At 48.5% G+C, this 25,936-nt stretch overlaps 1 protein-coding gene across 4 annotated transcripts; it reads left to right on the top strand.

Moving 5' to 3' along the window:
* The first annotated feature begins 1,181 nt into the window (after nt 1–1,181).
* LOC119861065 (cytochrome P450 2J2-like) lies at nt 1,182–21,901 on the top strand. Of its 4 annotated transcripts, none has more exons than XM_043491946.1 (10): nt 1,185–1,399; nt 1,611–1,818; nt 4,437–4,599; nt 5,449–5,598; nt 11,221–11,381; nt 13,655–13,831; nt 14,344–14,485; nt 19,043–19,248; nt 19,886–20,027; nt 21,635–21,901. In XM_043491946.1, the coding sequence occupies exons 4-10, from the start codon at nt 5,457–5,459 to the stop codon at nt 21,811–21,813; spliced, it is 1,149 nt and encodes a 382-aa protein (XP_043347881.1). In that variant the 5' UTR covers nt 1,185–1,399; nt 1,611–1,818; nt 4,437–4,599; nt 5,449–5,456; the 3' UTR covers nt 21,814–21,901. The 4 variants fall into 4 exon arrangements, with proteins under 4 accessions (XP_038271459.1, XP_043347881.1, XP_043347880.1 ...); XM_043491945.1 differs by having other exon boundaries at nt 1,600–1,818; XM_038415531.2 differs by lacking the exon at nt 1,611–1,818 and having other exon boundaries at nt 1,182–1,557.
* Nucleotides 21,902–25,936: the final 4,035 nt, after the last annotated feature.

Genomic DNA, 25,936 nt, shown 5'->3' with positions numbered 1-25,936 from the left:
CTCATAGGCCCTGTCAGGAAGGGTTGTGACTCTTTCATCCTGGCCAGCTCTGAACTTGCAGCAGCCTTCAGTCCTGTGGAAAGATGGGAGCAAAAGGGCGAGAGCACCAGCATAACCAGCCAGGTGAAAGGACACAGCTAGTTTTACTCTCTGACAGCTTTGTTTCAAATGCTTTTTTGTAAGGATTCCAAGCACAGCTTGAAAAGCTTAGTTTGTTGTATTCCATGTGAAGGTTGCACACTAGGTAGCTGGGTGCTATTTCCCTCTTCACAGCGACTGGTTGGCATTAATGAGACCTGGATTCAGATTTGAATGCAGTGGCCCTGGGTTTGATGCTGCATAATGCCTTGTGAGAGTACAGAATTCTGCCCTCTGCTCCATCACAGAGTTCAGCTGAGCTGGAGGAAGGTGAGTGTAAGAGAATTGCACCTAACGTGCCCCAGTATCCCTGGTATGTGTGCCAATCACAGCTGTGTTTTCAGGCAGTGGAAGGAGTGAGAGTGGCACTGGTAAAAAAGAACCTGAGAAAGAGAAGCCCTGGCCAGGGAAAACTGTTTTGCCCTTTGTTTAGTTTGCCCTGCCAGGAGCCACAGTGAGATCCTTGGGGCTCTGCTTAGGGGTAGGGATTATCTGGCAGGTTCAGGACCTATAGTTAGTGGATGTTTAATTAGGGAGGTGAGACCCAGAATGTGGGGTGTTGGATACGATGAAACTTTTCTAACAATGCTCCAGGAAGCATTTTGGAAAATAGTTTCCCCTCGTTTCAAACTGTCTTTTTCTCGCTTAATTGAAGCCTGTACTATTCAAACCCTAAAACCTCTGGTTTGAATGTAATTCATGGCTGCTTCTAGTGCAGCTGGGGAATACAATTCTAAACAAAGCATGCAGCAGCCCAGAACGCGTGTTTTGCCATAGCCCAAGAGAACTCCCAACTCAGACACTTTGAGGGGGGTTTAAAATCAGAACCCAATGATTTCGGGGAGAGTTCCGCATTTGGCCAATAAAATCTCATGCCTAGATTTAACTATTATGTAATCAAGGTTTAAAATAGCTTTACACAGAGAGATCTCTCCAATCCACTCCGCTTTTCAATGACGAGGAGCTGCTATGGTTGGGAACTCAAAGGTTAAGGTCTGGTGGGAGTGGTTTGGCTGGCGAGGACAAGGTATGTGGTATAAAAGTCTGCTCAGATTAACTTGAGCCTGGCATATCTCCAGACTCCAGTGTGATGGTGGGTCTGAAAGAAGAGAAACAAAACAGGAAGTGGGGCTCATAGGAGGGTTGAAAGCTCTCTGGGAACTGTTAAGACTCCAGCAAAGTGAGAGCTCAGCCTGAGAGCTCCAGCAGATTTGCCCAGAGCCGGACGATAAAGGCAGCGGCAAGAGGATGTTGGGGATCAGTGAGTTTTTTGTGGCTCTGGTTGCATTTCTCTTGATTGCGCAGTTTCTGAAACTGCAATGGGTAGGCAGGCGGCTTCCCCCTGGACCAACTCCCCTCCCCTTCATCGGGAACTTGTGGCTGTTGGGATTTAAACTTCATCCTGAGACTCTCGAGAAGGTAATTATTTATTTTCATATACTTGATTAACTTACTTTTCAGACTCTCCCCAGGCAGCAGCTGAGATCAGCAGAGGCAGGGGATGCTAGCAGACCGTTGTCTGATGGGCCTCAACCTTTGGGACGTGCTCCTTTCTTGGTCTGAAATCTGCCCAAGTTTGTTGATCTTCTGGGGACACAGCAAAGCCCATCTGTTCAACTGGACTGGACTGGGCTTTCAGACTGTGTTAGCTCCACTAACTGAGGATTGCTGCTGGTGAAGGTACGGGAGAGGAAACGTCCATTGATTTTTGGTTTTGTAACACTCCTTTTATATATTGTGTATTTCATTTATGTGACAGGCACCTGGAGCCCCCTGATGGGAGATGTTTGGTGTGGAGTTTTAAACCTCAATTGGATAAATAAATTTCAGTCATTTTCTCGGTTATTAATGTAAGCAGGGTCAGGATGAGCTCTGCCCTGACATCTTGTGATGAATTGTGGTGAGTTGTGGAAAAGAACTTCAGGGGCTGATCTTGTTTGCATAGGCACACCCACCACGCCTAGCATGAGCCCACAGCAGCCCAAATGCTGCTATCAGTGGAATAAGATATTTTTCATGCTCAGGAAATTTTATCCAGCGTCTAGACTTATGCAAATACTTCAGGGTCATACATTTCATTTCCGGTTAGCATGCAAGGTGTGACAGTGACATGAATCCTGCTGAGCACAAGATTTAATGGCAACTGAGTATATAGGACTTGACAAAAAAAATCATCTCACGTGAAGAGAGCGACTTTCAGAGCGCGGGAAATGATCACACAAGATGTAAAACCTAAGGCCAAACGTTTCAGTCCTGGGAACCTAAAGTTGAGCTCCTAAATCTGCATTTAAATGCCTAAATGAAAGGCCTTCTGGGAGGTCTGAGCACCCACAAACCTCACTGTTGTCAGTGGGACATGCAGGTGTGAGGACCCTGGGAATATCAAGCTCCTTTTAGTTAGGTGTCTGAATGTGTATTTAGAGTCTCACTTTAGGCTCCCAGCATCCTAGATTCCCCTCGACCAGCTAAATTGAGGTAAAACTACCCTTGCCTAGTCCACACCAGTATTTTATGCCTTAGCTTTCTGGCAAAAAACACAGCTTTTTCTAGCGCAGACATGGCCAGAATGGCTGCATCGTATAAGTCTTTTCTGATCCTTCCCCTGACCTCAGGCGCTGTCCACCCTATCTTTGAAATGGTCATAAATCCAATATGCTTCAGGGAATAAACCAACTTCTAGCTGAGGAGGGTTAGGGAAAAGCCTTCCCCTATTGGCAGGCACAACTGTCCACTTTGGTACTTCTTGCATCTTTCCCTGAAGCCTCTGGTGCTGGTCTTTGTCAGAGACAAGATGCTTCACTAAATGAACCCTGGGTCTGACCCAATTCCTATGTTCTGTCTTCATCATTTCTTGCACCATGGCATTGTGAAAGATTTTACAGAGCCAGGCACATCTCTATCACAGAGCCCCTGAGGTGGCATCCCTGAAGAGAGCTGGGACACTGGTTTGTATGGTGTTCCCAAAGAGGACCCAGGATTGTGAGAAACCTCACCACTACCCACCCTTAGCATGAATAAGTCTTGACTGTGCTTGCAGTGGCTCAGTTCCCTGAAACCAACAGCTTCTAGCAACACAAGCACTGCCTTCCAAGTCTCTGCAGACCTCATTCTCTCCATACAGATAGCGACAGGCACAAATCCAAATACTGGGAGTGTTCCAGGTAGTATCTAGCCCCTTATCTGCTGAATATTCACAGAATTACCATGTCTGCTATGCCCAAATGAACAGAACATGCCATCTTGTGAGATTCAACTCTGGACCAGCACTTTGCTTAACATTATAGCACTGAGATATATTTATAGTGAAAACAATAAGTTTATCATCAGAGATTCAAGTAATAGTAAGTAAGAATACTGGAAACCAGACAAAATCATTTCTAGAGACTAAACTTAACTAATAGGTCCTGTCTAAAGCAGTTGCCTAATGTTCTCTTCAGCATTTTCAAACAAGACTGGCTGAGACCTCTATTTCATTAAATAAAAAGCACTGTCTTCCTCAGTGAAGGCTGAGGTGTCTTCTTTGCCTTGTAGAAGTACCCCCAAAGTTCACTGTCTTTACTCATAGACAGGACAACTCCCCCATGGCTAGTTTTTTCTTGTGTACTCCTTTCCTGTTGATTTCACATCTCTTTCCTAATCATTGGCTTTGTATGGAAATGGATAGCCACTGTGTTTAATTTAGATCCTGACACCAAGTTAGGTGAATTAACAACTCTGACAGAAAAGCCTGTTTTTCACCTCTGCTGGTAACTAATACTTTCATACAGACTTAAGAACATATTTTCAGTTTGTATCTCCATAGTTCATTACATAATATCTGTACATACATTTCACACTGATAGTAATAAAACCAGTGTGATGCCAGATTTCATGTAAGACCTCACAAGACGTTCTTGGGTGAACCAAAATGTATATACCAGCATAGGTGCCAACTCCATGGGTGCTCTGGGACTGGAGCGCCTTCAGGAACAAATAGCAGCTGCTCCCCAGCCACCCATAGATCAGCTATGCGGTGGCCTTCTGTCAATCAGCTGTTTGGTAGTGGCCAGGAGGCACTGGGGAGAGGGGGCAGAGCAGGGGTGGGAAGTGGCAGAGCAGGGCCTTGGGCGAAGTGGCGGGTTGGGGCAGGGCCTCAGGGTGGAGCACCCACCCAGAAAAATGAAAGTCAGTGCCTATCCATACCAGAATCAAGACATTCCTATAACACGCTTACCAGTTGGCATTAAGAGGTTTTTGAGTCACAATTTGTTGTACACAATTTTTCAGCCATGCTTTGCTGACACTGATCATGTCTCTAGTTGGCACAGATTCATGGGAAGATCTTCACCTTGTGGTTGGGACAGAGCCCTGTGATTGTATTGCATGGATTCCAAGCAGTGAAAGACGGTCTAACCACCAACCCTGAAGATGTTTCTGGCCGGCCAACAAAGCCTTTCTTCAATGAAAAGGCCAATGAAAAGGGTAACGTTCTCTTTCCACAGACATCGTACAAAACCCTGGGGTGCCCACTGTAAGTGTGGCTGTTCCATTATTTCATAGCCATCTTCTCCATGGTGCCGCATCTCCAGACTGCAAAAATAGCTACATGAATAGCTGGTCAGGTGATGAGTAATGGGGCAAGCAGCCACTGAATGGGACTGAAGGGTAAAATCCTGAGCGTTAAGGAGCTTGTTTGAACCATTCATTGTCTCTTGGGCCCAGATCCTCAAAATCAATGGGAGTTTGGCATCCAAATAACTTTGAGAATCATTAGTTCTTTGCTGTCCTGTGAACGTCACTATCATTAACAGGCTTTCAACGCAGAGCCTGGGCATCACTCAGTATCCCACTGGACATAATTTTGACACAATGCTAGTTTTTGGTCATTCACACAGTGTGAAGGCTTTTGAAACCTGGCCAAAATCTTCCTACCTGCTGGGTTTCAACTCATAGTCCTGCACTGTCATTCAAAAAAATGCTCTTTTATCCATGCCCTGCATTGAAACCGACCTCACCCCACATCTCTGTGTGCATCCCCAGCTGTGAAATTATCCTCATATTTTCAGGTGATGTGTGAATTATGAAAACTGTATCCGGCATGTTTGAAGTCCTGCTTTCTGTTTCACCTAAAAAAAGCAACAAAACCCTCCATATCAGGGAGTTTTCTGGAGTTGCCACAATTCATTCATGCCTGAGGCCCCAGATAAAGCAACGAACAATGCGCTCATTCTTCTGGATTTCTCTCTCCTGTTAGAAAATATATTTTAAGTTGAACTCGTACTCAGTGAATGATTTTGTTTTATATAAATAACGGATTCTCAATGGCCTCAGGGATTATTATGACAAGCGGTCACACCTGGAAGCAGCAGAGACGCTTTGGGCTGATGACCCTGCGGAACCTGGGGCTGGGCAAGAAAGGCCTGGAGCACCGAATCCAAGAGGAGGCCCATCACCTGGTGGAGTGCTTTATGAATGAGAGAGGTACATCATTACCAGCATAGCTGGGCCTTTTCACTTACCATAACCTTATTTTCATAGAATCATAAAATCATAGGACTGGAAGAGACCTTGAGAGGTTGTTTAGTCTAGTCCCCTGCATTGAGACAGGACTAAGTATTATCTAGACCAGGGGTCGGCAACCTATAGCACGCGTGCCAAAGATGGCACATGAGCCGATTTTTAATGGCACGCTGCTGCCTGCCAGGTCCCAGCTGCCAGCCCCGCTCAGCCTGCTGCCGAACCCAGGCTGGGACCCCGGCAGGCAGCAGCGAGCCTTTAAAAATCTCCCCCCCCCCGGCCCACTCTTCTCCGCCCCCCCACGGGGTAGTGTGAAGAAGCTTGGTCCTGCCGGCTGCTGCTGCAGGGAAGGCAAGTTCCCCCTCCCCGGCCTCTTCCCGCAGCGTGCTGCGTTCCTGCCTCTCCTCTGCTCCCTTCCTGCCGCCCATCAGCTGACGGCCCTTGCGAGGGAGGGGGAGAAGCGGAGCCGCAGTGCGCTCGCTGCTCTGGGGAGGAGGCAGAGAAGAGGTGGGGGACGGGGGGTGGAATCAGGGCATATCCCCTCCAGCCCCCTACCGTGAGCTGCTCTGGGAAGGGAGCTGGGACCACCCCCATGACCCTAGCCCACACTCCCAGTCCTCTGCACTGACCCATACAACCCTCCACACACCTCAGCCCCCTGCATCCCCCCACGCACACTCCCAGCCCTCTGCCCTGACCCCTGCACCCCCCCACACCCCCCCAGCACTCTGCCCTGATTCTGGTACCCCTTACACACATCCAACCCTCTACTCTGACCCCTGCACCCTCCCACAACCCCAGCCTTCACTCCAGCACCCCCCACACATACCCAGCCCCCCCACACCCCATGCCCTGATTCCTACACCCCCTCACATGCCCCCAGCCCTCTGCCCTGACACATACCCAGCCTCCCAACACCCAATTCCCTGACTCTTGCACCCCCCACATTCTCACCCCCACCCTGAGCACCAAACAGGAGCTCCTGCACCCCCCCTCCCACATTCCTACCTGTACCCCTCACACCAAATGGGAGCTGCCCAGGTAAGCACTCCACACCCAAACCTCCTGCCCCAACCCTGAGCCCCCTCCCTCATTCTAGCTCCTGGCCAGACCCTACACCCCAACCCCCAGCCTGCTCCTTCACCCCCAGCCCTGTGCTCAGTGCACTCCCACCCTCAGCTCAGTGCAGAGAGAGAGGAAGAGAATGGGCTAGAATCAGGCAGAAGGTAGGTACCCACTCTATGTGGGCAGGGCTGGGACCCCAGACTGGCAGTGGGCTGAGCGGGGCTGGCAGCCGGGACCCGGGCTGGCAGGAGCTGGTGGACGGAACCCCAGACTGGCAGTGGGCTGAGCCGCTCAGCCCACCCTGGTCTGGGGTCCCGGCTGCCAGCCCCGCTCAGCCCACTGCCGGTCTGGGGTTCTGGCTGCCCAGCTCCTTGCCAGCCGGGGTCCCGGCCGCAGGCCTCACTCAGCCTGCTGCCGGCCTCAGTGAACGGAACCCCAGGCTGGCAACGGGCTGAGCGGGCCAGCGGCACAAGATCAGCATTTTAATTTAATTTTAAATGAAGTTTCTTAAACATTTTGAAAACCTTGTTTACTTTACAAATGACAATAGTTTAGTTATATAATATATAGCCTTATAGAAAGAGACCTAAAAAACGTTAAAATGTATTACTGGCACGCAAAACCTTAAATTAAAGTGAATAAATGAAGACTCGGCTCACCACTTCTGAAAGGTTGCCCACTCCTGGTCTAGAACATCCCTGACAGGGGTTTGTCTAACTTGCTCTTAAAGATCTCCAGTGATGGAGATTCCACAGCCTTCCTAGGCAATTTATTCCAGGGCTTAAACACCCGGATAGTTAGGAAGTGTTTCCTAATGTCCAACCTAAACTGCCCTTGCTGCAATTTAAGCCCATTGCTTTTTGTCCTAACCTCAGGTTTCAGAGTAGCAGCCGTGTTAGTCTGTATTCGCAAAAAGAAAAGGAGTACTTGTGGCACCTTAGAGACTAACAAATTTATTTGAGCATAAGCTTTCGTGAGCTACAGCTCAGCCTCAGAGGTTAAGAAAAATAATTTTTTTCCCTCCTCCTTGTAACAACTTTTTACATACTTGAGGACTGTTCTCATGTCCCCCCTCAGTCTTCTTTTCTCCAGACTAAACAAACCCAATTTTTTCAATCTTCCCTCATAGGTCATGTTTTCTAGACCTTTAATCATTTTTGTTGCCTTTTTCCAATTTGTCCACATCTTTCCTGAAATGTGGCACCCAGAACTGGACACAACACTCCAGTTGAGGCCTAATCAGCATGGAGTAGAACAGAAGAATTACTTCTCCTGTCTTGCTTACAACACTCCTGCTAATACATCCCAGAATGATGTTTGCTTTTTTTGCAAGTGTTACACAGTTGACTCATATTTAGCTTGAATCCACTATGAGCCCCAGATCCCTTTCCACAGTATTCCTTCCTAGGCCGTCATTTCCCATTTTGTATTTGTGCAACTGATTGTTCCTTCCTAAGTGGAGTACTTTACATTTGTCCTTATTGAATTTCACCCTATTTACTTCAGATCATTTCCTCAGTTTGTCCAGATCATTTTGAATTTTAATCCTATCTTTCAAAGCACTTGCAACCTCTCCCAGCTTCGTATCATCAACAAACTTCATAAGTATACTCTCTATGCCAATATATAAATCATTGATGAAGATATTAATATTTTCCGGCATGAGATCTGTCAGACCCACGGGAAGAGTGAATTCCAGAGGAGAGGCCTCTTCCTGGAGGTCACTTGGTTTCCAAGCCCCAGAAGATTTAATATTAGACAAGGCACTTGGGTTAATATTCCCCATCTCAATTGTCAGAAGCAGGTTGCTAAGGTAGCCAGCAAACAAACCACAAGGGCTTTATATGTCAAAACCAACACCTTGAATTGCCTCCAGAAATGAACTGGAACTGGTTTTGGCTGTGGAGCGGGGTGTGTTTCCTGTAGGCATCACCACCAAGTAAGCACTCAGTTGTGTTCTGCACAAGCTGACATTTCTGCACTGTCTTCAGATGCAGCCCCCCACCCCCGTGGAGTGCATTTGAGTGAGCCATTCCTGAGGCAGCAAAGGCTTGGTGTGATGGGGCATCTGCCCCACACAAGCCCTGGAAGGGGTTAAGGTGGCCAGGTAGGTCAATTAGCTGCCCAGGCTACATCTGCAGGAGGAGCCACGGAGCAGGGAATTGATTAGACAAGGCTCAGCTGGGCAGAAACAGGAGGAGCCTGTATAGAGCCCAGGAGCTGAGAGTGGAAAAGGGATTGCAGGGAGGTGGGTTGGGATTATAGAGGGTAGTTCCCAGATACTCCCTGGGAGGACGGAGTTGGGAGCTCTGACAAACCCAGAGTGGGGGAAGCCAGGAAGGTAGGAGAAGGCTCGGGGGAAAAGCAGCAAGGAACAGGAGTGCAGAGCTTGGCTGCTGAGTAGAGGGCCCCTGAGTGGGAACCCGGAGTAGAGGGCGGGCCCAGGTTCCCTGGCCAGTCACTGGAGGAGTGGCACAGTCAGAGCAGTGAAGGGAAGGCTGCCATTTAGTGTGGTGGGACTTTGATACCCATCCAGATGGGGAGAGCTGCAGAGATGGGCAGGGTCCATTTAACACACGTAGTGACCTGGCCGGAAGGGTGCGTCACGAAGAGAAGGCTGCGGTTCCTGGAGCGAGAGGGGTCCACAAGGCGAGATAACAATGGGAGAGACATCTCCAGACTTGAATACCTGGTGTCTGTTGCCCATAGTTCTAGACACCAGAGTTTGGTGATCCGCACTGGGGGCGGGGGGGCCTGCTGGCCTCTGGGTAGAATTTAAGGTGTTGGCTTTGACCTACAAAGCCTGGGATCTGCAAACTTCATAGACTACCTCCCTCCCTGTTCCATGTTGCCACTGTTACGGTCAGCAGTGTCCATGTGAGTTGGCGTACCCTCGATTTACGGGAAGGGGTACAGTTACATCGTACTCCAGGAGAGGCCCTCAGTTCTGGAATTGGTTTCCACCCTGGAAATAGCTTGGTATTGTTGACCAACCTTCATCCTTTTTGTTTGTTTTGTTCAGTTGTGAACGTTTCTGAGTGTTTGGGGAGGGAGGAGCCTGATGGGGGTTATTGGCTGTAGGGGATGGGACTTTGGCACAGTACGCCCCTTTTGACTTTGTCAGGCTGGGGCCTGAGTGTTTCATGGGCATTGCCGCTGGTTTTAGTTGTTTCTTCTGATATGATGTCAAAGGCACCTGGAGTAATAGAATAACAAAAAAACGGGTGGCTGGTTTTAGTGTGAATAAAAATTAATAACTGTGTCAAGGGCCAAAAATGGGAGGAAAATCACAAGCTCCTTTCCAGACATAGGTAAAAATACACTCTTGGCTATTGCTTTTATAGCATCCAAAAACAGCAGGGAATCCAGCAGAACCCAAGCCTGAGCCCCCTCTTAGCACCCTTCTATCAAAGGGGCAGATATCAACTCCACTATCCCCTCTGTTTTCCCCAATCAACCAGCTTGTCTACATAGCTAATTCATTGCATTTCTAATGCACCCTATCACCATTGTATCTAATCATCATTCCTAGGATCTTGTCTGGGGTAAGAGTCAGCCAGCTAGCCTTCATCCAGGCCTCAGTTTTGCAAAGCCCCTGCTCTCTCCAGGATCAAGCCCATAGGCCCAAATTCCACCCTGCCATCACATCCTGTGCAACATGAGTGAAGTCACTCAGGTTCTGTGGACATATGTTATATATTAGGACAGAAGTAGCCCCAAAGTCTTAGCCCACTGCTAAGTGAGATCATCAACAAATAAGACCCAGTGCTGTGTTGGTACCATTACTGGCTCCGTAGCTAGAGTGAAAGGGGTCGTAGAAGTGAATGTAAAATAGATGCCAGTGACTGTAATGATTGGGGAGAGAGCATAGCAACTTGGTGACACATGCAATGGATCGACATATAGTCAAACTATCCCATAGCTCATTACAAAAAAATGGGGTATATTCACAGCCTTGCTCTGCTTCCTTTGCCCTGCTGGAATAGTTTAGAGAGAGAGCCAAGCAGAGAATCCAAAAGCTGTAACCAGCTTCCTGAAGCCCCTCCCCACTCCTATCTGCTGCACCAAGCAGACTTCAGCCACCGGAGAGAATCTGGCCCAGTGAGTTTCGTGGGAATTCTGGGGCTGGGAGGAAAAAGCAGCCGTCAGCGATGTGCCCAGCAATCTCTCTCACAGCCTGGGACAAGAGAACCTGCTGGCATGTGAGGGGCGTTACTGGGCAGGAGCTCTGCTCTCGTCACAAAGTTTCCAGTGATGATCTGCTACTGCCTGGACTGCTGCAGAGCTGGGCAGGGTCCCTTTAACACACTGAACCTTCCGCAGCGAGTTGGTTTGTAACCAGCTTGAGTTTTCTTTGATTGCTTCTTTTAAATGTTTATTAGTGAATGATGCTGGATACCAGAATCACAGGCTCAGAAACGTTCACAACTGAAAAGACCTGCTAGATCCCAGGCTCCTTCTCATGCCAGGAGGGGGAGACACAGTAGCAGGCAACATTAATGTTAATAACTGTGTTTGCAGGACAGCCCTTGGACCCGTGTGTCTTCTTCAGCCAAGCTCTTTCAAATGTCATTTGCGCTGTGGTTTTGGGACATCGCTTCTCCGCTGATGATGAGACCTTCCAGCAGCTGCTTAAAGCCAACGCCTTTGTGCTCATATTTGTCGGCACCCTCAGCGAAAGAGTGCATTCCCAATTTGTCGATGTATTTCTTTTGCCCCCCCTCCCCAAATGCGTGCTAGGCCCCTCCCTAAATAGAAGATGTCGTACAGGAACTCCTCACTTAACGTTGTAGTTCTGTTCCTGAAAAAGGCAACTTTAAGTGAAACGATGATAAGCAAATCCAATTTCCCCATGAGAATGAATGTAAATGGGGGGGCTAGGTTCCAGGGACATTTTTTCTTTTTGCCATACAGTCCAGTCCAGTACTATAGTTAGGAGGTGCTCCCGCCTCACCCCACATAGACACAGCTCACTGGCACTGGAGACAAGGAGGCAGGCAAGGAGGCTGTAGGCTAGGAGAAGCAGGTTGCACATCAGCAGTGGCAGCTTCCCCTATTCTGCAAGCACCATGGGTGGGGGGCTCAATCCTCAGCCTGCCCACTTCACCCCTTCCTTCCTCTCCTTGGGTTTGTTGCTCTGCCACCCCCACCTTTAAGTCCTTCCATTGGCGACCCCTCTACCACCATAACAAACACAAGCTACTTGTCCTTCCCTTCAGAGACTTCCACAAGTTAGCTCTTTCCTACCTAGCCAGCATATTCCTCCCACAAGCTGTCTCCTAGACTGGCCCCTATGAGTAGGAAGGCTACCATTCAGCATCTGTATCCACCACTGTATCCTCTTTCAAACCACTCCTGAAAAAACATACAGAAAACCGCAGCCTGACAACTGTGAGGCAGGTGGTGAGTTGTAATTACTGCTCCTGCCTGGCTCCGAATTGTACACTTCCTGTTGTTTTTGTTACCCTATCTCCTTCATTCTGACCCTAGCCAACTTGTGTGTCTCCTTCACCTGTTGTCTTTTAGATTGTAAGATCTTTTTTGAGTGGGAATCGTCATTTACTATACATTTGTACAGCTCCTGCCAAAACAGGGCCCTGATTTTGCTGGCTTCTAAGTGCTGCCACAATATATACTTTAAATAATAATTACATCCAAAAAACCCCTCCTATGTTAAAAGCATGTTAAGTTTGCACTGTCAAGCACTCCAACGTTAGGATATGCCAGAATTAAGGTTGTCCATGCAATCTTAATTTGGTCCCCCTTGTGAATATACATTATGATACCATCTTTAATTACACGATCACTTCCAATTTTTTCATGAGACCCCTGTCTCATTTAGCACACAGGATGAACAATGCTCATGGAACGAGCCACTATGCAATGTTTCTTTTTATCATCCTCATGCAGTGTGTGGGTCCGTGCACACCACTCAAACCCTGCTCTAATACAGAATTATTCATTTCCTCCTGGACTTTTCTGTGGTGCTTTCATGGTAGAATCTTAGCGCTTTATGAACATTAATGAATTTATCTTCACAGTGGAGAAAAAAAGCAAAAATTGCCACCATGATCAACTAAATTTGGGGGCCCAATCAGAGAAGCCCAGGGACTGATTTTTCAGAGTATTTAGCATTGTAGAGCACTTCAGATGTTCAGAGCAGAGCTCCATTGACTTCAGTTGCAGCTGTGAGTGCTCAGATCTTCTGCAAATCAGACCCCTGGTATCTTAATTTGGATACCTAGAAAATGAAAATCCAGTGGCCACCTGTTAACATGTTGGGCTACATGACTTGCCCAGCATCACCTAGGAACTCAGCAGCAGAGGTAGACCACAGGTTGAAAATCTCTGATACAAAAAAACAATGAGGAGTCCGGTGGCACCTTAAAGACTAAAAAATTTATTTGGGCATAAGCTTTCGTGAATAAAAAACCCACTTCTTCAGATGCATCTGGAGATGTGGGTTTTTTACCCACGAAGGGTTATGCCCAAATAAATTTGTTAGTCTGTAAGGTGCCCCCAGACTCCTCGTTGTTTTTGTGGATACAGACTAACACAGCTACCCTCTGATATCTGTGATACAGTGTCAAAACACCAGTGTCTTTGAACTCTTTAGCTCAGTAGACCTTTACTTTCCATCTGTTCCATGATTCTAAGCCCAGAAGAAGCAAACATCACAAGGGGAACTTGGAGCATCTCTCTCTCTCTCTCTCTCTCTCTCTCCGTGTTGGTCTGTATCCAAATATCTTTCTGGACACTAGGACTAGCTTTCTAAAGAGTTTTAACCATACGTGTCTAGGCTGAAGCCCCATACATGATGCTGAAAATGTGTCCTTCAAAACAATTGATCCAATAGCAAAATTCCCCACACTGGGCATTTTCGTCTCTGGAGAGCTCCACCAGGAATGTGTTAATTGCAAAGAATGAAAGCAGCTTCTTTGTGTCTCTCCTACAGCTGCACAATACTTTCCCCTGGCTCATGGACCACCTCCCAGGACCTCACAAGAAGATGCTGTCCTACTATGGGTTTCTGCATTCTTTTGTAAAGGAAGAGATCAGACGCCACGAGGAGAGTGGGATACCAGATGAGCCACAGGATTTCATTGACTTCTACCTGGCACAGATGGTCAAAGTATGTTTCTGCGCCGTATGTGACTATAATGCCTCTACAACTCCATTCCACCCTTCTAGCACAAACCTCTGCAGACTAAAGTGGAAAAGCTTCTTGTGATGGGATCAGGTGTGTGGCTGGGTGGAAGAGTGGCACAGTCAGAAATCTATAGGGCTCCAGCCTGGGCAGGTAGAGGGTAAAGGATAGCTCAGTGTCAACTGCAGCTCAGCAGCTTCCTAGAAACCCAGCGATAAGGAAGAGGGATCCCTTGACCAAAGGGCACAGGCCAAGCGGTGTCTCAGAAGGGTGTTGCAAAGCAGCACAGCACAGAATTGGAATTGAAGGCGGTGACGGGAAGTAACAAAATCAAGAACCTGGAGGGCATCAGAAAAAACATTTCTGTTTTGTGATTTTCTGAAATCAGAAATACTAAAAAGACCTTGCAAATGGCAGGGAGTCAAAGGAATGAGCAAGTTCTGCTCTTTATCACGTCCCTGCTCCCGTGTCCTAATTTATCCCTCTGTCCCCTGCAGTGCAAAGATGACCCCACCTCTACATTTGATGAAGGTAACCTGATTCAGACTATCCTGGACCTCTTCATAGCTGGTACAGAGAGTACAGCCACGACCCTGCGCTGGACACTGATCAGCCTGGTGCTTCATCCGCACATCCAAGGTGAGTGAGAGGGAGACGGGAACACACACCATGGATGCGAGTCTGCATGTATGTGGAAAATTACCCGGTTCTGCCCGTTTTTATTAGACAAATGTTCGTTCTAAAACTGACCATTGGCGGCTGCTGAATCAGCTGAGCCGCAGCCAGCAAAGCGGTAAGATTTCTGGTCCTACAGTCATCGAATGGCAGACATTAGAAGTGAAAAAGGCTCATAGAGATGCCTAGGCCACCCCTTCCCCAATCCAACTCTACTGCGGGATTGTTCATCCACCTGCTTTAAATGTCTCGGGCAATGGGACTTCCACCACTTCCTTTGGGAGACTGGCCACAGGCTAACAGATCTCACCAGTGGGAAGTTTTCTTTCCACAGCAGAACCTTCCTGATTCACCCTTTGCTAAGCCACAAACCTCATGATTCACACTCTAAATGCACTGGGATGGGATTTCCATCCCACTCAAGCAGAGCTCAGTTTCAGTGGAGAGGAGGGACTGCAGCCTGCAGGGACCTGATAGGTGCTTCCTGGTCATCAGCCACCTAGCCCACCGGGGTGAAAGTTAGAGCTTCACAGGAGCAACTCCGGGACCTTACATCAGCAGAAAATCAGGCCTAGTGGAGCTCTGCTCGTCCATGCTTCTTCCTCTCCCTGCCCTGCCTTCACCCCGCCCCTGATCTGCCCCTTCCCTCTCCGGATGCTGAGATGTGGGTGGCATGGGTGGCGGCTCTGCCGCCTCGGTCAGCTATCTGCCCAGTGATGTTGCCCTACACAGGTGGAATATTCTACTGGCCACCTCCAGTCACTGTGAGTCTGTCTACACTGCACACTAAGCCTGGGTTCTGACGCAGGTTTGACCCAAACCCCACTTCTGCCCATATACAGATCAGTCTGACTCAGGTCAGCAAGCACCCAGAGCCCGGGTCCTCGAACCTGGCCAGGGGGATGTCAGAGCCGGAGTCCTGTTGTAACTCAGGTCCAAGCCCTGTCGTTTGGTGGGGTGGAGGCAGTTCAAGCCGCAGACCTGAGTCAGAAGGTCTGCGCAGTGCAGTCTGGTTGCGTTAGCATGGCCATGAGCCTAAGTCCAGCAATTGTAAACCCAGGTTTACAGTGCAGTGCGGATGATCACGCATTTAGAAACACCAAGTCCACAAGTCCAGGCCCCGCATACCTGGACTTAGGGTTCAGTAAGACCACTTATAAGACCACTTTGTGCTGTGTGAGTCCAACAGCCCCTCTTCACGCCTCAGCAGTGCTCTGGTAGCAGAGATGGTATGGTAGGCAGGTCTCATTACCAGAACATCATGCATGTTATTACAGAACTCTTACCCCTGTGGGTTGCAATGTTACCATCAACACTTAAAACTCAGTTGCTCTTGCCCAGTTCATGAACAAAGGGCTTTTTGTGTTTCTCCTCCATGAGGCATTGAGCAGAGCTCTCTTCAGCGCCCGCCCCCCCCCTTGTGTCGTATCAAATATAAACAGCACCATGTCCCAGATTTCTCAGGGCCCTCACTGAAATCAGCATCTGGCTGGAGAACAGCTGGCTGGAGCTGAACCCAGGCCAGACTGAGGTGATGCTGGTGGGAAGTGCTATGAAGAATTTACCTTCTTGACACCCATCCCCCAGTACTGAAGGCATGTGCCTTCCGACTGAGCGGGTCTACAGCCTTGGGTCTGTAATGGCAGGTACAGACACTCTGGAGCCCACCCTCGTGGCCATGGTTCCCTACATCACAATGTGACAGTTCTCGGGGTACCCAGGACTGTGAATTTCCTGGTTACCCTCCTGCCTCCAGAAAGGGACAGGCTTGTTTGCACTCAGCTGAGTGTCAGCTACCTGACCCCACCAGCCTGTTAGCCATCCCAACAACCTCCTCTGGGGCAGGTCAGCCCTTCCTTTGCCTTGCAGGCTAATCAGAGGTGCACCCCACTCCTGCAGCCCCTCTGAAGGGTTCCCCTGTAGCATCCAGCCCCTTATCCACTGAACACTCGGAAATACCAGGGCTGCTGTCCCCAAAGACACAACATACACACCAGCTTGTTTGATTCGACTCAGGATCTGCTCCTTGTATCACACCACAACACTGAGCTGCATTTCTAGTGAAAACAACCATCAGTGTATTATCAAAGATTCGCGGTTCAAGAGAGCGTGAATACAGGTAATGGACACAAAGGTTGCATACAAAACAACATCAGAACACACTTCCTAGAGACTAAATTTAGTTTACCAGGCCAAGCTTCTGGCTGAAGAAGTTTATCTCACCCCAAAGGTCTTTTGCAGCATTTCAGCCAAGGTTGGTTGTGATCCTGTTTTCAGAAATGTAACCACACTGACCAATTACTTCCTAGGTGGAGGGTAAAGGTGTGTCTTCCTTGTCTTCTCTTTATATCCCCCACTCATTGTCTATTCTTAGGGTCACAATAACCCACCCTAGCTTATTCTCCAGTGTTCTGCCTTCTTGTTGATTTCACATCCCCCTGATGACTTTGTATGTAAATGCGGCTTCCATTGTGTTGGCTTACAATGCTTAGAGCAGAGGTTTCCAAACTGTGGGGCGCGCACTCTTAGGGGGTGAGGAATATTTGGGGAGGAGTGGAGGCCCCAGGTCACCCCGCACAGGGGTTGGGGAGGGAGCACCACCCAGCACCACTCCACTCCCAGCTCTGCTTCGCCTCCAGCCCCAGCTCCCAGCCCCGCGCCCGGCCACAGTGCCATTCCCAGCCCCGGCCCTTCTCCCTACCCCAGACCTGCCCCCAGCCTCTGCCCCCTCACTCCTTTCCACATCCTCCCCTGCCCCGGGAGCTGCGGCCCCACCCTCTGTCCCCTCCTGTCCACGTCCTCCCCAGCCCCGGGGCTGGGGGTGGGGCACACACAGGGGTAGGGGGTGTGACCCTCAAAAGTTTGGGGACCACTGGCTTAGAGATACAGGTGAATATACACCTTTTGTAAGGCACCAAACCTATTTGTCAGCTCTGCTTTGATACAGACTTCAGGACCATATTTTCAGCTCACACACACACACTTACTCAGGCATGGTCTCGGCATAAGGCAGCTTACTTTGACCTAATTATGTCAGTGCCTACACTACAGCCTGGCTCCCACCTGTGTAAGCGCCCACCTACACCGACATCATAACTCCACCTCCAGGAGAGGTGCAGGGCTTATGTCCGTGGAGTTAGGGTGACGCAGTGTCCGTGTAGACACAGCGTTCCTTGCATTGGCTGTCAATTTCAATGACTGTGGTGGTTATAAATTGACCTAACATAGGTTGACTTATGTTTCCAGTGTAGACATGCCCTCAGTATGTGCACAGACATTTCACAGCGATAGCATGACCAGCGTGACCCTGGCTTTTGCTTCAGACCTCCCATGACCAATGTTCCCTCTAATTTTTTCCACGCATGTGCGGAATGAATTTTGTTACGTGCACCAATATGGAGGTGATGCATGGCGGGGGTGGGGGTTTGGAGTGTGGGAGGGGGCTCAGGGCTGCAGCAAAGGGTTGGAGTGCGGTGGGCGTGCGGGCTCTGGAGTGAGGTGGGGTTGGGTTGAGGGGTTCAGGGTGCAGGAGAGGGCTCAGACTGGGACAGAGGGTTGGGGTGCAGGGGGTGAGGACTCCAGCTGGGGTGGGGGCTCTGTTCTTTGGGGAACCAGAATGTACAGTCCAAGATCAGGATAGTCTTGCAACCCCCTTTACCTGTTGGAACTGAGGAGTTCTTAGGGTCACACCCAGTTTTCCCTCACAAAACAGGGATGGCTATTTAAGCCTGGAAAGCAGGGCAGCTGCTCCCAGGCTCATATATAAAGATACAAGCCTGCTGCCCTAGGGAGAACCAGTTTGCTGCTCACTGATAGTGTTTTTTCCTTGCATTAACATTTTCTAGGCTTATTCCAATCCCTGCAGGTGGTTCCCTTTTGCCTTGGAAGGTTTGTGCTCAAGCTATTTGGCCACTTTCAGGTTAAGGAACTGTGAAGAATATACTAGGCCTGCTGTAAAACTATGAATCTGACATTGTTCTGGGCCTGGCTAACTCCTGAACAGTCTATTGGAGCCCAATTCCCCCCTAGTGGGTACCAGTTCCATTTCTCTGAGCCCATGGGGCTTCCAGTGCTGGGGGGAGGATTTTCATCAGGCTGCTAGTGAGCCCCTAGGTGCATCAGACAAACAGGAGTTTTGTCTGGAGACTGAAGTGAGAAGAAACTTTCCAGGCACTTTGGGATGCTTCTGCTGCACCTTGCCTCCGGCACCCTCTCACTGCAAAGAAAGGGAAAGCTGTGCTCCAGGGCTGAATTTGGCCCTGATACTGAGTTTCAACTGGCATCTGTGAGTCTGTTGGGAAAGTGCAGGTCCCCCTTAGAGATAAAGATGTAGGAATCACCAGCGTAGCTATTCCCTTGGTATGGCTTCCCATCACCCACTGCAGTTAACCAGCATTAAAGGAGTAATTCCTCCTTCAAGCTTAAGAGAATCCTGCAGGGAAGTGACAGAGCCCCAGAATATGCACACATCCCTGGGCACGCACTCACTGCCCAAATACGTGTCCTTCTATTTGCATCAAGCTGAATGTGTCTCCTCAGAGAAGGTCCAGAAGGAGCTGGATGGTGTGTTGGGTCCTTCCCAAGTAATCTGCTATGAGGATCGGAAGAACCTGCCGTATACCAATGCTGTGATTCATGAGATCCAGCGCTACAGTTGCATTGCCCCGGTTGGAGTCCCCAGACAATGTGCGAAGGACACAACACTCTTGGGATTACCTGTCCCAAAGGTATAGAGACATTCTCCATGCTTATACCCTCCTCTCCCATCAAAGGGGTCAAATGTACTAGGAATGCAACTCATTCGTGTTTCCAGATATATAACATGTCTGTTTCTCCTTGCACCCTCTGAAGTCATCAGCACTAGGGCAAAGTGAGACAGCAGAGTACAGCCACTTTGTACACGTCCCGGTAACGTGATACAAAGTGCAAGAAAGTGGATAATTAGGTGCTGTGTCTCTTTCTCGATATGTCACACTACCCCAAATTTGCAAATGCTCTATCAGCCCCTTTAAACCTCTCACTGGCTTTGCAGCTTCGACATAAAAATACTACTTAGTGAATCTGACACATTTAAAATATGAAGCATTAACATTTTTCTTCTATTAAGGAATCCGTATTAAAGCAGGGAGAATTCTGGGAAACTGCCTCTTCTTTTGGGCTCCATCCTGCCAGCAGATGGCTCAGAAATGATGAATAGAAATAAAAATATACCATCCAGTAGTCTCCCAGTTTACTCCAATGAGACAGATTTCTCCCCAGGGGACATGCCATGCACTGCAGTACATGAGAACTGAAAACTATCTCTTTAACCACCTCTCTGAGGGAGTGAGGGTGAGAACTAAGTCAGATCCTTCTTCCTTGCAGGGCACTGTCATCTTGCCAAATATATGTTCCGTCTTGTCTGATCCTGAGCAGTGGGAGACACCTCACCAGTTCAACCCGACTCACTTCCTGGATAAGGATGGAAACTTCATGAGCAGAGAAGCATTCTTACCATTCTCAGCGGGTAAATGCACTGACAGCTAAACCATTTTTCATGGGGTAGATTGTGAATGCAGAATTCATAGAGATTTACAGTTAAACCTTGCTTATGTGCATGCTTTATCATTTGCACTTAGAATGGCAAACTCCCCTCGCTTCTCAGCAAAGATTTATTTGCACAATGCCATGGGTGGGTTCTTCTACTACACAATTTCATTATTTGTACAAAAATCACAGCATGCTGGCCATCATTAAAATGACAACATTTACAGCTAGTTGCCACAGTATGACATCTGAGATACCACAGGGTTTTCCCCTATACTTCAAAATTCAAATGTTGACTTTTAATGGGAAGCGCTGTATAGACTCATAGACTTGAAGGGACCATCCTGATCATCTAGTCTGATCTCCTGTACATTGCAGGCCACAGAACCTCACCCACACACTGCAATAATAGACCCTTAACCTCTGGCTGAGTTACTGAAGTCCTCAAATCATGGTTTAAAGACTTCAAGTTACAGAAAATTCAAATTTGCACTAGTTTAAACTTGGAAGTGAACCATGCTCCATTCTGCAGAGGAGGGTGAAAAACTACCAGTGTCTCTGCCACTCTGACCTAGTGAGAAATTCCTTCCAGAACCCAAATATGGCGATCATAGATTCATAGATACTAAGGTCAGAAGGGACCATTCTGATCATCTAGTCCGACCTCCTGCACAGCACAGGCCACAGAATCTCACCCACCCACTTCTACGAAAAACCTCACCTATGTCTGAGCTATTGAAGTCCTCAAATCATGGTTTAAAGACTTCAAGGAGCAGAGAAGCCTCCCTCATATCACCTATGCCCCATGCTACAGAGGAAGGCGAAAAACCTCCAGGGCCTCTTCAATCTGCCCTGGAGGAAAATTCCTTCCCAACCCCAAATATGGCGATCAGTTAGACCTTAAGCATGTGGGCAAGACCCATCAGCCAGACACATGGGAAAGAATTCTCTGTAGTAACTCAGAGCCCTCCCCATCTAGTGTCTCGTCTCCAGCCATTGGGGATTTTTGCTACAGGCAGTCGCTGATGGGTCACAGGCCATTGTAGGTGGTCCTGTCACACCATCCTCTCCATAAACTTATCAAGCTCAGTCTTGAAGCCAGATAGGTTTTTTGCATTTTGTATAGACATGAAAATGGAATGGAAGTTGTCTAAATCAATTTTGTAATAGATTTTAAGTGTTTGCTTGCTTATTAATTTGCAAAATTCCTTAATAAGCAATGGATTTCTCAGTCATTAGTGCAAATTAGCCAAGTTCTACTGCACTAAGAAATCTGTGAATCATGCAAATGGCCCCCTCCATCCTTTTGGGAATAGTCATGTGAAGAATGATTCCTAATGCTAATTACCTGAGAAATGCAAATTCTCAGATGCACATATGCAGGCCTAGCCTCAGAACTTTGACTTCACAGGTAAAACATGATTTTGCTTTTAAGCAGATCTTATTTTTCCTTCCTCACTGAGGACTAGAATCCTGCCAAGTCTGAAATTTCTCATGCTGTCACTTTTTAGGATACACAAGCAATAGAAGGGAAATGTTGTATTTTTTTCTTAACTCACTAACTGCCCATCCTCTCTTCCCCTTTAGGGCACCGTGTGTGTTTGGGGGAGCGCCTGGCAAGGACTGAGCTCTTCATCTTCTTCACCAGCCTGCTGAGGGCGTTCACGTTCAGGCTGCCGGAGGGAGTGACTGAAATTAACACTGAGCGTATTTTGGGGGGCCTATTACAACCGCACCACTATAAGATCTGTGCCGTTCCTCGCTAGGCCGCAGCACGTCACAGATGACCAGGAAACTCAATAGGCGGGTGTTTCTCATAGTGAATTTCCATAAGTAAACAAACTATAAAACAAAGAATTGTGGTACCTGGCGTTATTTATGGCGGACCAGGAATCTGATTGCTGGGAAGAAGAATTGAGAGAGGGTTAGTCTATTGTAATGCAAGGCTGGTAGGGTTTTTAAAAATCTCCTAATTATGAGATTAGCGTAGCAGGGGTGTGTGGTGGGTGAAATCCCATCATGGGCTAAAGAAGGTTAAAAGGTAGCTAGTGACATTGATTATACCTACACCCTGATTAATTAGCTGCTTCTCAGCGAGAGGTGCCGGGAGGGAGAGGCATCAGGTGATAACTTAGTGGATACCTGGCCCCCATAAAAGGGGAAAGAGCTTGGTCTGATGGGAGGAAAGACAGAGAGATGTCTGTAAAGGGGCCCTGAGCCCCATATCTGTAGGAGAACAGATGTCTGGGGAAGGCTCAGTACTGGAGCTGGGGAGCCAGCCCAGAGAGGGGCACGGAAACAGAGCTTGGAGGGTGATGTGGGGGCACATGGGCAAGAACCCAAGCAAGGAGAAGCTCTGAGGACAGGGGGCATTACGACAGGGAGTTTGATCCCTCGCAGCTGTGAGATGAGAGCTGACCAGAAGTTGGAGAGAAGGGCAGCAGTCAAGAGGACAGAAGGCAAGAACCAGAAGGGAAAAGAGGAACATATGGCCTCTGTTATCCAGGCTGAGTTTTAGCTGGCTAATTGTTATCTAGGCCCTAATTGCCACACAAGGGGTTGGCTGGAGCCTGTCCCTGGAGAATTCCCCCTGCTGAGAGGGAATCTCCATAGGCATGATACTGGCAGGGACAGTCTTCGTCAGCTGCCCTTCCCCTACCAGTGTAATGGGGTGAGGAGAACGGAGAGGGGGCAGGTGCCCAAGCCTTGACTGGCGCAATTTCCATATTGAGCAGTAAAAGTTAGAGTAGGTCACAGCTACTCTAACTTCCATCAGAGCAGGGAGGCAGAGGATCAGGGAGCCGGGCCCAGCTCCCTCTGGCTGCTGCTGTCCGCTACGGCACCGCACAGCGTCGGTTTCCTGGAGAACTGGAGCCTAGCGTGTGTGGTTGGAATATGGTTTCAATCTGCCACACGCTAACCCATTGTCCTGGTGCTGCCAAAGCCCAGAGGTTCAAAAACTGCCAACTCTATTGGTTTTCAGCTGCCTGCTAGAGCTGGGCAAAATGTGGGGAACAAATCGCTTATCTGGGGATATATGCCATTTCAGTCAACCTGGAACGATTTGTGAATTTGATACAAATTCAGTGTAGTTTTGGACAACACCATTGGGGAGTTGGGGGAGAGGACTTAGGAGGTATACAGAAAACAGGGGGGAAGAAGTAGTGATGTGCCAGTAACCCCTTTATAATCTTTAGCCCCAGGGTCAGAGCTCTCAGCTGGGATGTGTGAAACCTGGGTTCAATTCCCCCTTCCACCCAATGTGGCACAAGGATTTGAACTTGGCACATCCCTGCCCCTCTCAGGAGCATGTCCTGGGCTATGGAGCATCCTGGGATGGGAGGGGGGGTCTTTCAATCTCTCCCGTCAATGCTGTTCTACTTTGTGTAAATAAATAGTTGTTGGAGCAGGGACTTGAGACCCCCCCTCCATGTCTTAGGGGTGTGGCCTAACCATCAGCTGAGCGTCCTTTTCACTTGCGGGTCCAATGACGAGTCTTTTATCTGAAGTGGAACAGCTTCCAAAGAAGAGATTGCGAGACCATCCGTGTCTAGCAGTTTGATCGCTCACCTGCGAAGGCTGAAAGACCTGGGTGCAAGACCCTGCTCCAGAGCAGGGATTTGAAGCTGGGAGTCTCACACAAACCAGGTAAGTGCTCTAACCACTGGGCCACAGTCATCTCACTCTCTGTCCCACTGACAATTGAAATTCATACTCAGTGGAACGGCTTCAACATGAACCACTGAGAGAAACCTGTCCCTGAATACCTCATAGCCCAGCTGCCAGGGCATTTTCCTGGGATTGGAAGACAGCAGGGTTCTAGGGAAGTCCTGCCTCTTTCCCCACGCACGCTCAGAGAAGCAGTCCTGCCTCTACCAGTGCCAAGCTGCAGAGGCATGTCCAGCATCAAAAGACCATTGGCAGATTGTTAAGAGAGCATGTTGCAAAAACCGGGACATGTGCTAAGACCACACATTTGAAGCCCTTATTACTTTGACAGGTGTGACCTGCTTTCCCCAGCTCGCTGGAAGTCCCTCGGTCACAGATGTGCCTCTCTCCCTGGCAGATGTCAGGCTTCCATCATACAGCGTCCATGTGCTGGAGCTGTTACAAATATTTTTCTTTGCAATTTTTTTAAAGGTAAAAACATATGTGGAGGTTTTTTCCACTCTTCATCCTTGAAAATCACTGACCCTGGTGGTCCCTTCTAACCCTATGATTCTACGACCCAGCCTTTCCAGAAATTCTTCTCACACATGTCCTAGTAGATGTGGTCACTCCCTGAACTCTTATCCCCTCTACTCTGTCTTCTTTCCCCACCAGCAATATAGTTTATTGTGCCTCTCTCAGGAATCCAAGGCCAAAGAGTTCAAAAGCAGCCATGGATTTGGGCTGTCTCAGATTTTGAGAGCCCAGCTTGACATACCTAGGACCGAGTTTTTTCAGAAGCACTGAGAACCCAAAATCAGCAGAAGTCATGGGAGCTGTAGACGCTCAGGGATGCTCCAAGATATGCGACCCAAGACAGCTCAAGGAGAGCTGGGCAAAATTTTTCATGCAAACTCTTTTTCCATTGCAAAATGCAGATTTGGGTCTCGGTCAGCTAATTGTTTTGGTAAGAAGAAAAAAAATCAGGAATGTCAAAATAGTTTGTTTGGCATTTCAAAAAGGAAATCTTTTGACTTTTCATTCTGTAAAGGTGTTTTGCTTTGGCAATTCCCTCAATTCTATTTCTGATAAAATGTAAAATCTCTCTCAAAATTGATATAAAACGTTTCTTTAGTCAACATGAAACAAAACCCTTTTTTTTTTTTTTGGACATTTCAGCTTGTCTAAAAGTTCACAACATTTTCATTTCAGGTTGCCCTGAAACAAAATTTTGTTTTTGATTATTTTTCCCCCCTAGTTCTGCCATCAAACCAAAAAAATTAGTTTTTCACACAGTTCTAACCACAAAGGAGGTACCCCAAGCCCATGGCTGCTCTTGAAAGGTTTGGCCTGACTTCCTCTCAGAGAGACAAGGTGGGTGAGATAATATATTTTATTGGACTGACTTCTGCTGGCGAACGAGACAAGTTTTTGAGCTGCACATTACTCCACATACAGCAGTCCCAATACTCGGTGCAACTGCAAGCCAAGATCACCATCTAATTTATTAATAACAACTAAAATCCCCAAATATTTCATTAGTAACATGTGGTCTAAATCCTTTTTACTTTTGGTAGCAGGAGGAAAGTGCTATCCTGCCTGTCTGTCTAGCAACAAACAAGCCATTGTGTAACAGAAATAAAAAAGGGCTTTGAGCTCTGGTCCCCCAGAATAGCTAATGGGTTGCGGGTGAAGAGACACGACCTGCCCCATTTGTAGCGTGTCATGTCCAGGGCAGGATTAACCTTCTGTTGGCCTGGCACCAAACATATTTGAGGGCCCCCCCATGGGGGCAATGGAGCATGGTGCAGGAGGGTCAGTCTCCAGCGCGAGGCACAGCCAGGGGCAATGGGGCATGGCATGGCAGGGGCAGCCCCATTCCGCCCAGCCCTGTGTGAGGGCACTATTTACAAACCGGCAGTTGCCAGACGCACAATGGCCTGCCTGGCCCTGTGCTGCCAGCGTGACCCTTCCCCTCGGGGGTTGGCCCATGCCATGCTACACAGCCCCCCCACCCAACACCGGAACCCCCTGATTCCCTGTGGCCAAAGTCCCCTGGATCCGCTATGCCCAGCGCTCTTCTCCCCTCCCCCCCCCCGACGCTGCCACAAATGCACATTACTGCAGCCAGGTAACAGGTCCATTTGCATCTTGGGACAGTGGGCCTAAGTACACAGCTAGAACAAATGACCCAACCTCTCAATCTCAGCAGGGGCCACAACATGGGCAGCTGGTGAACCA

This window comes from Dermochelys coriacea, chromosome 9 (assembly GCF_009764565.3).
Source record: "Dermochelys coriacea isolate rDerCor1 chromosome 9, rDerCor1.pri.v4, whole genome shotgun sequence".
Classification (NCBI taxonomy): domain Eukaryota; kingdom Metazoa; phylum Chordata; order Testudines; family Dermochelyidae; genus Dermochelys; species Dermochelys coriacea.
Note: the sequence above shows the minus strand (reverse complement) of the source record. Positions and strands in the feature narration are given on the sequence as shown.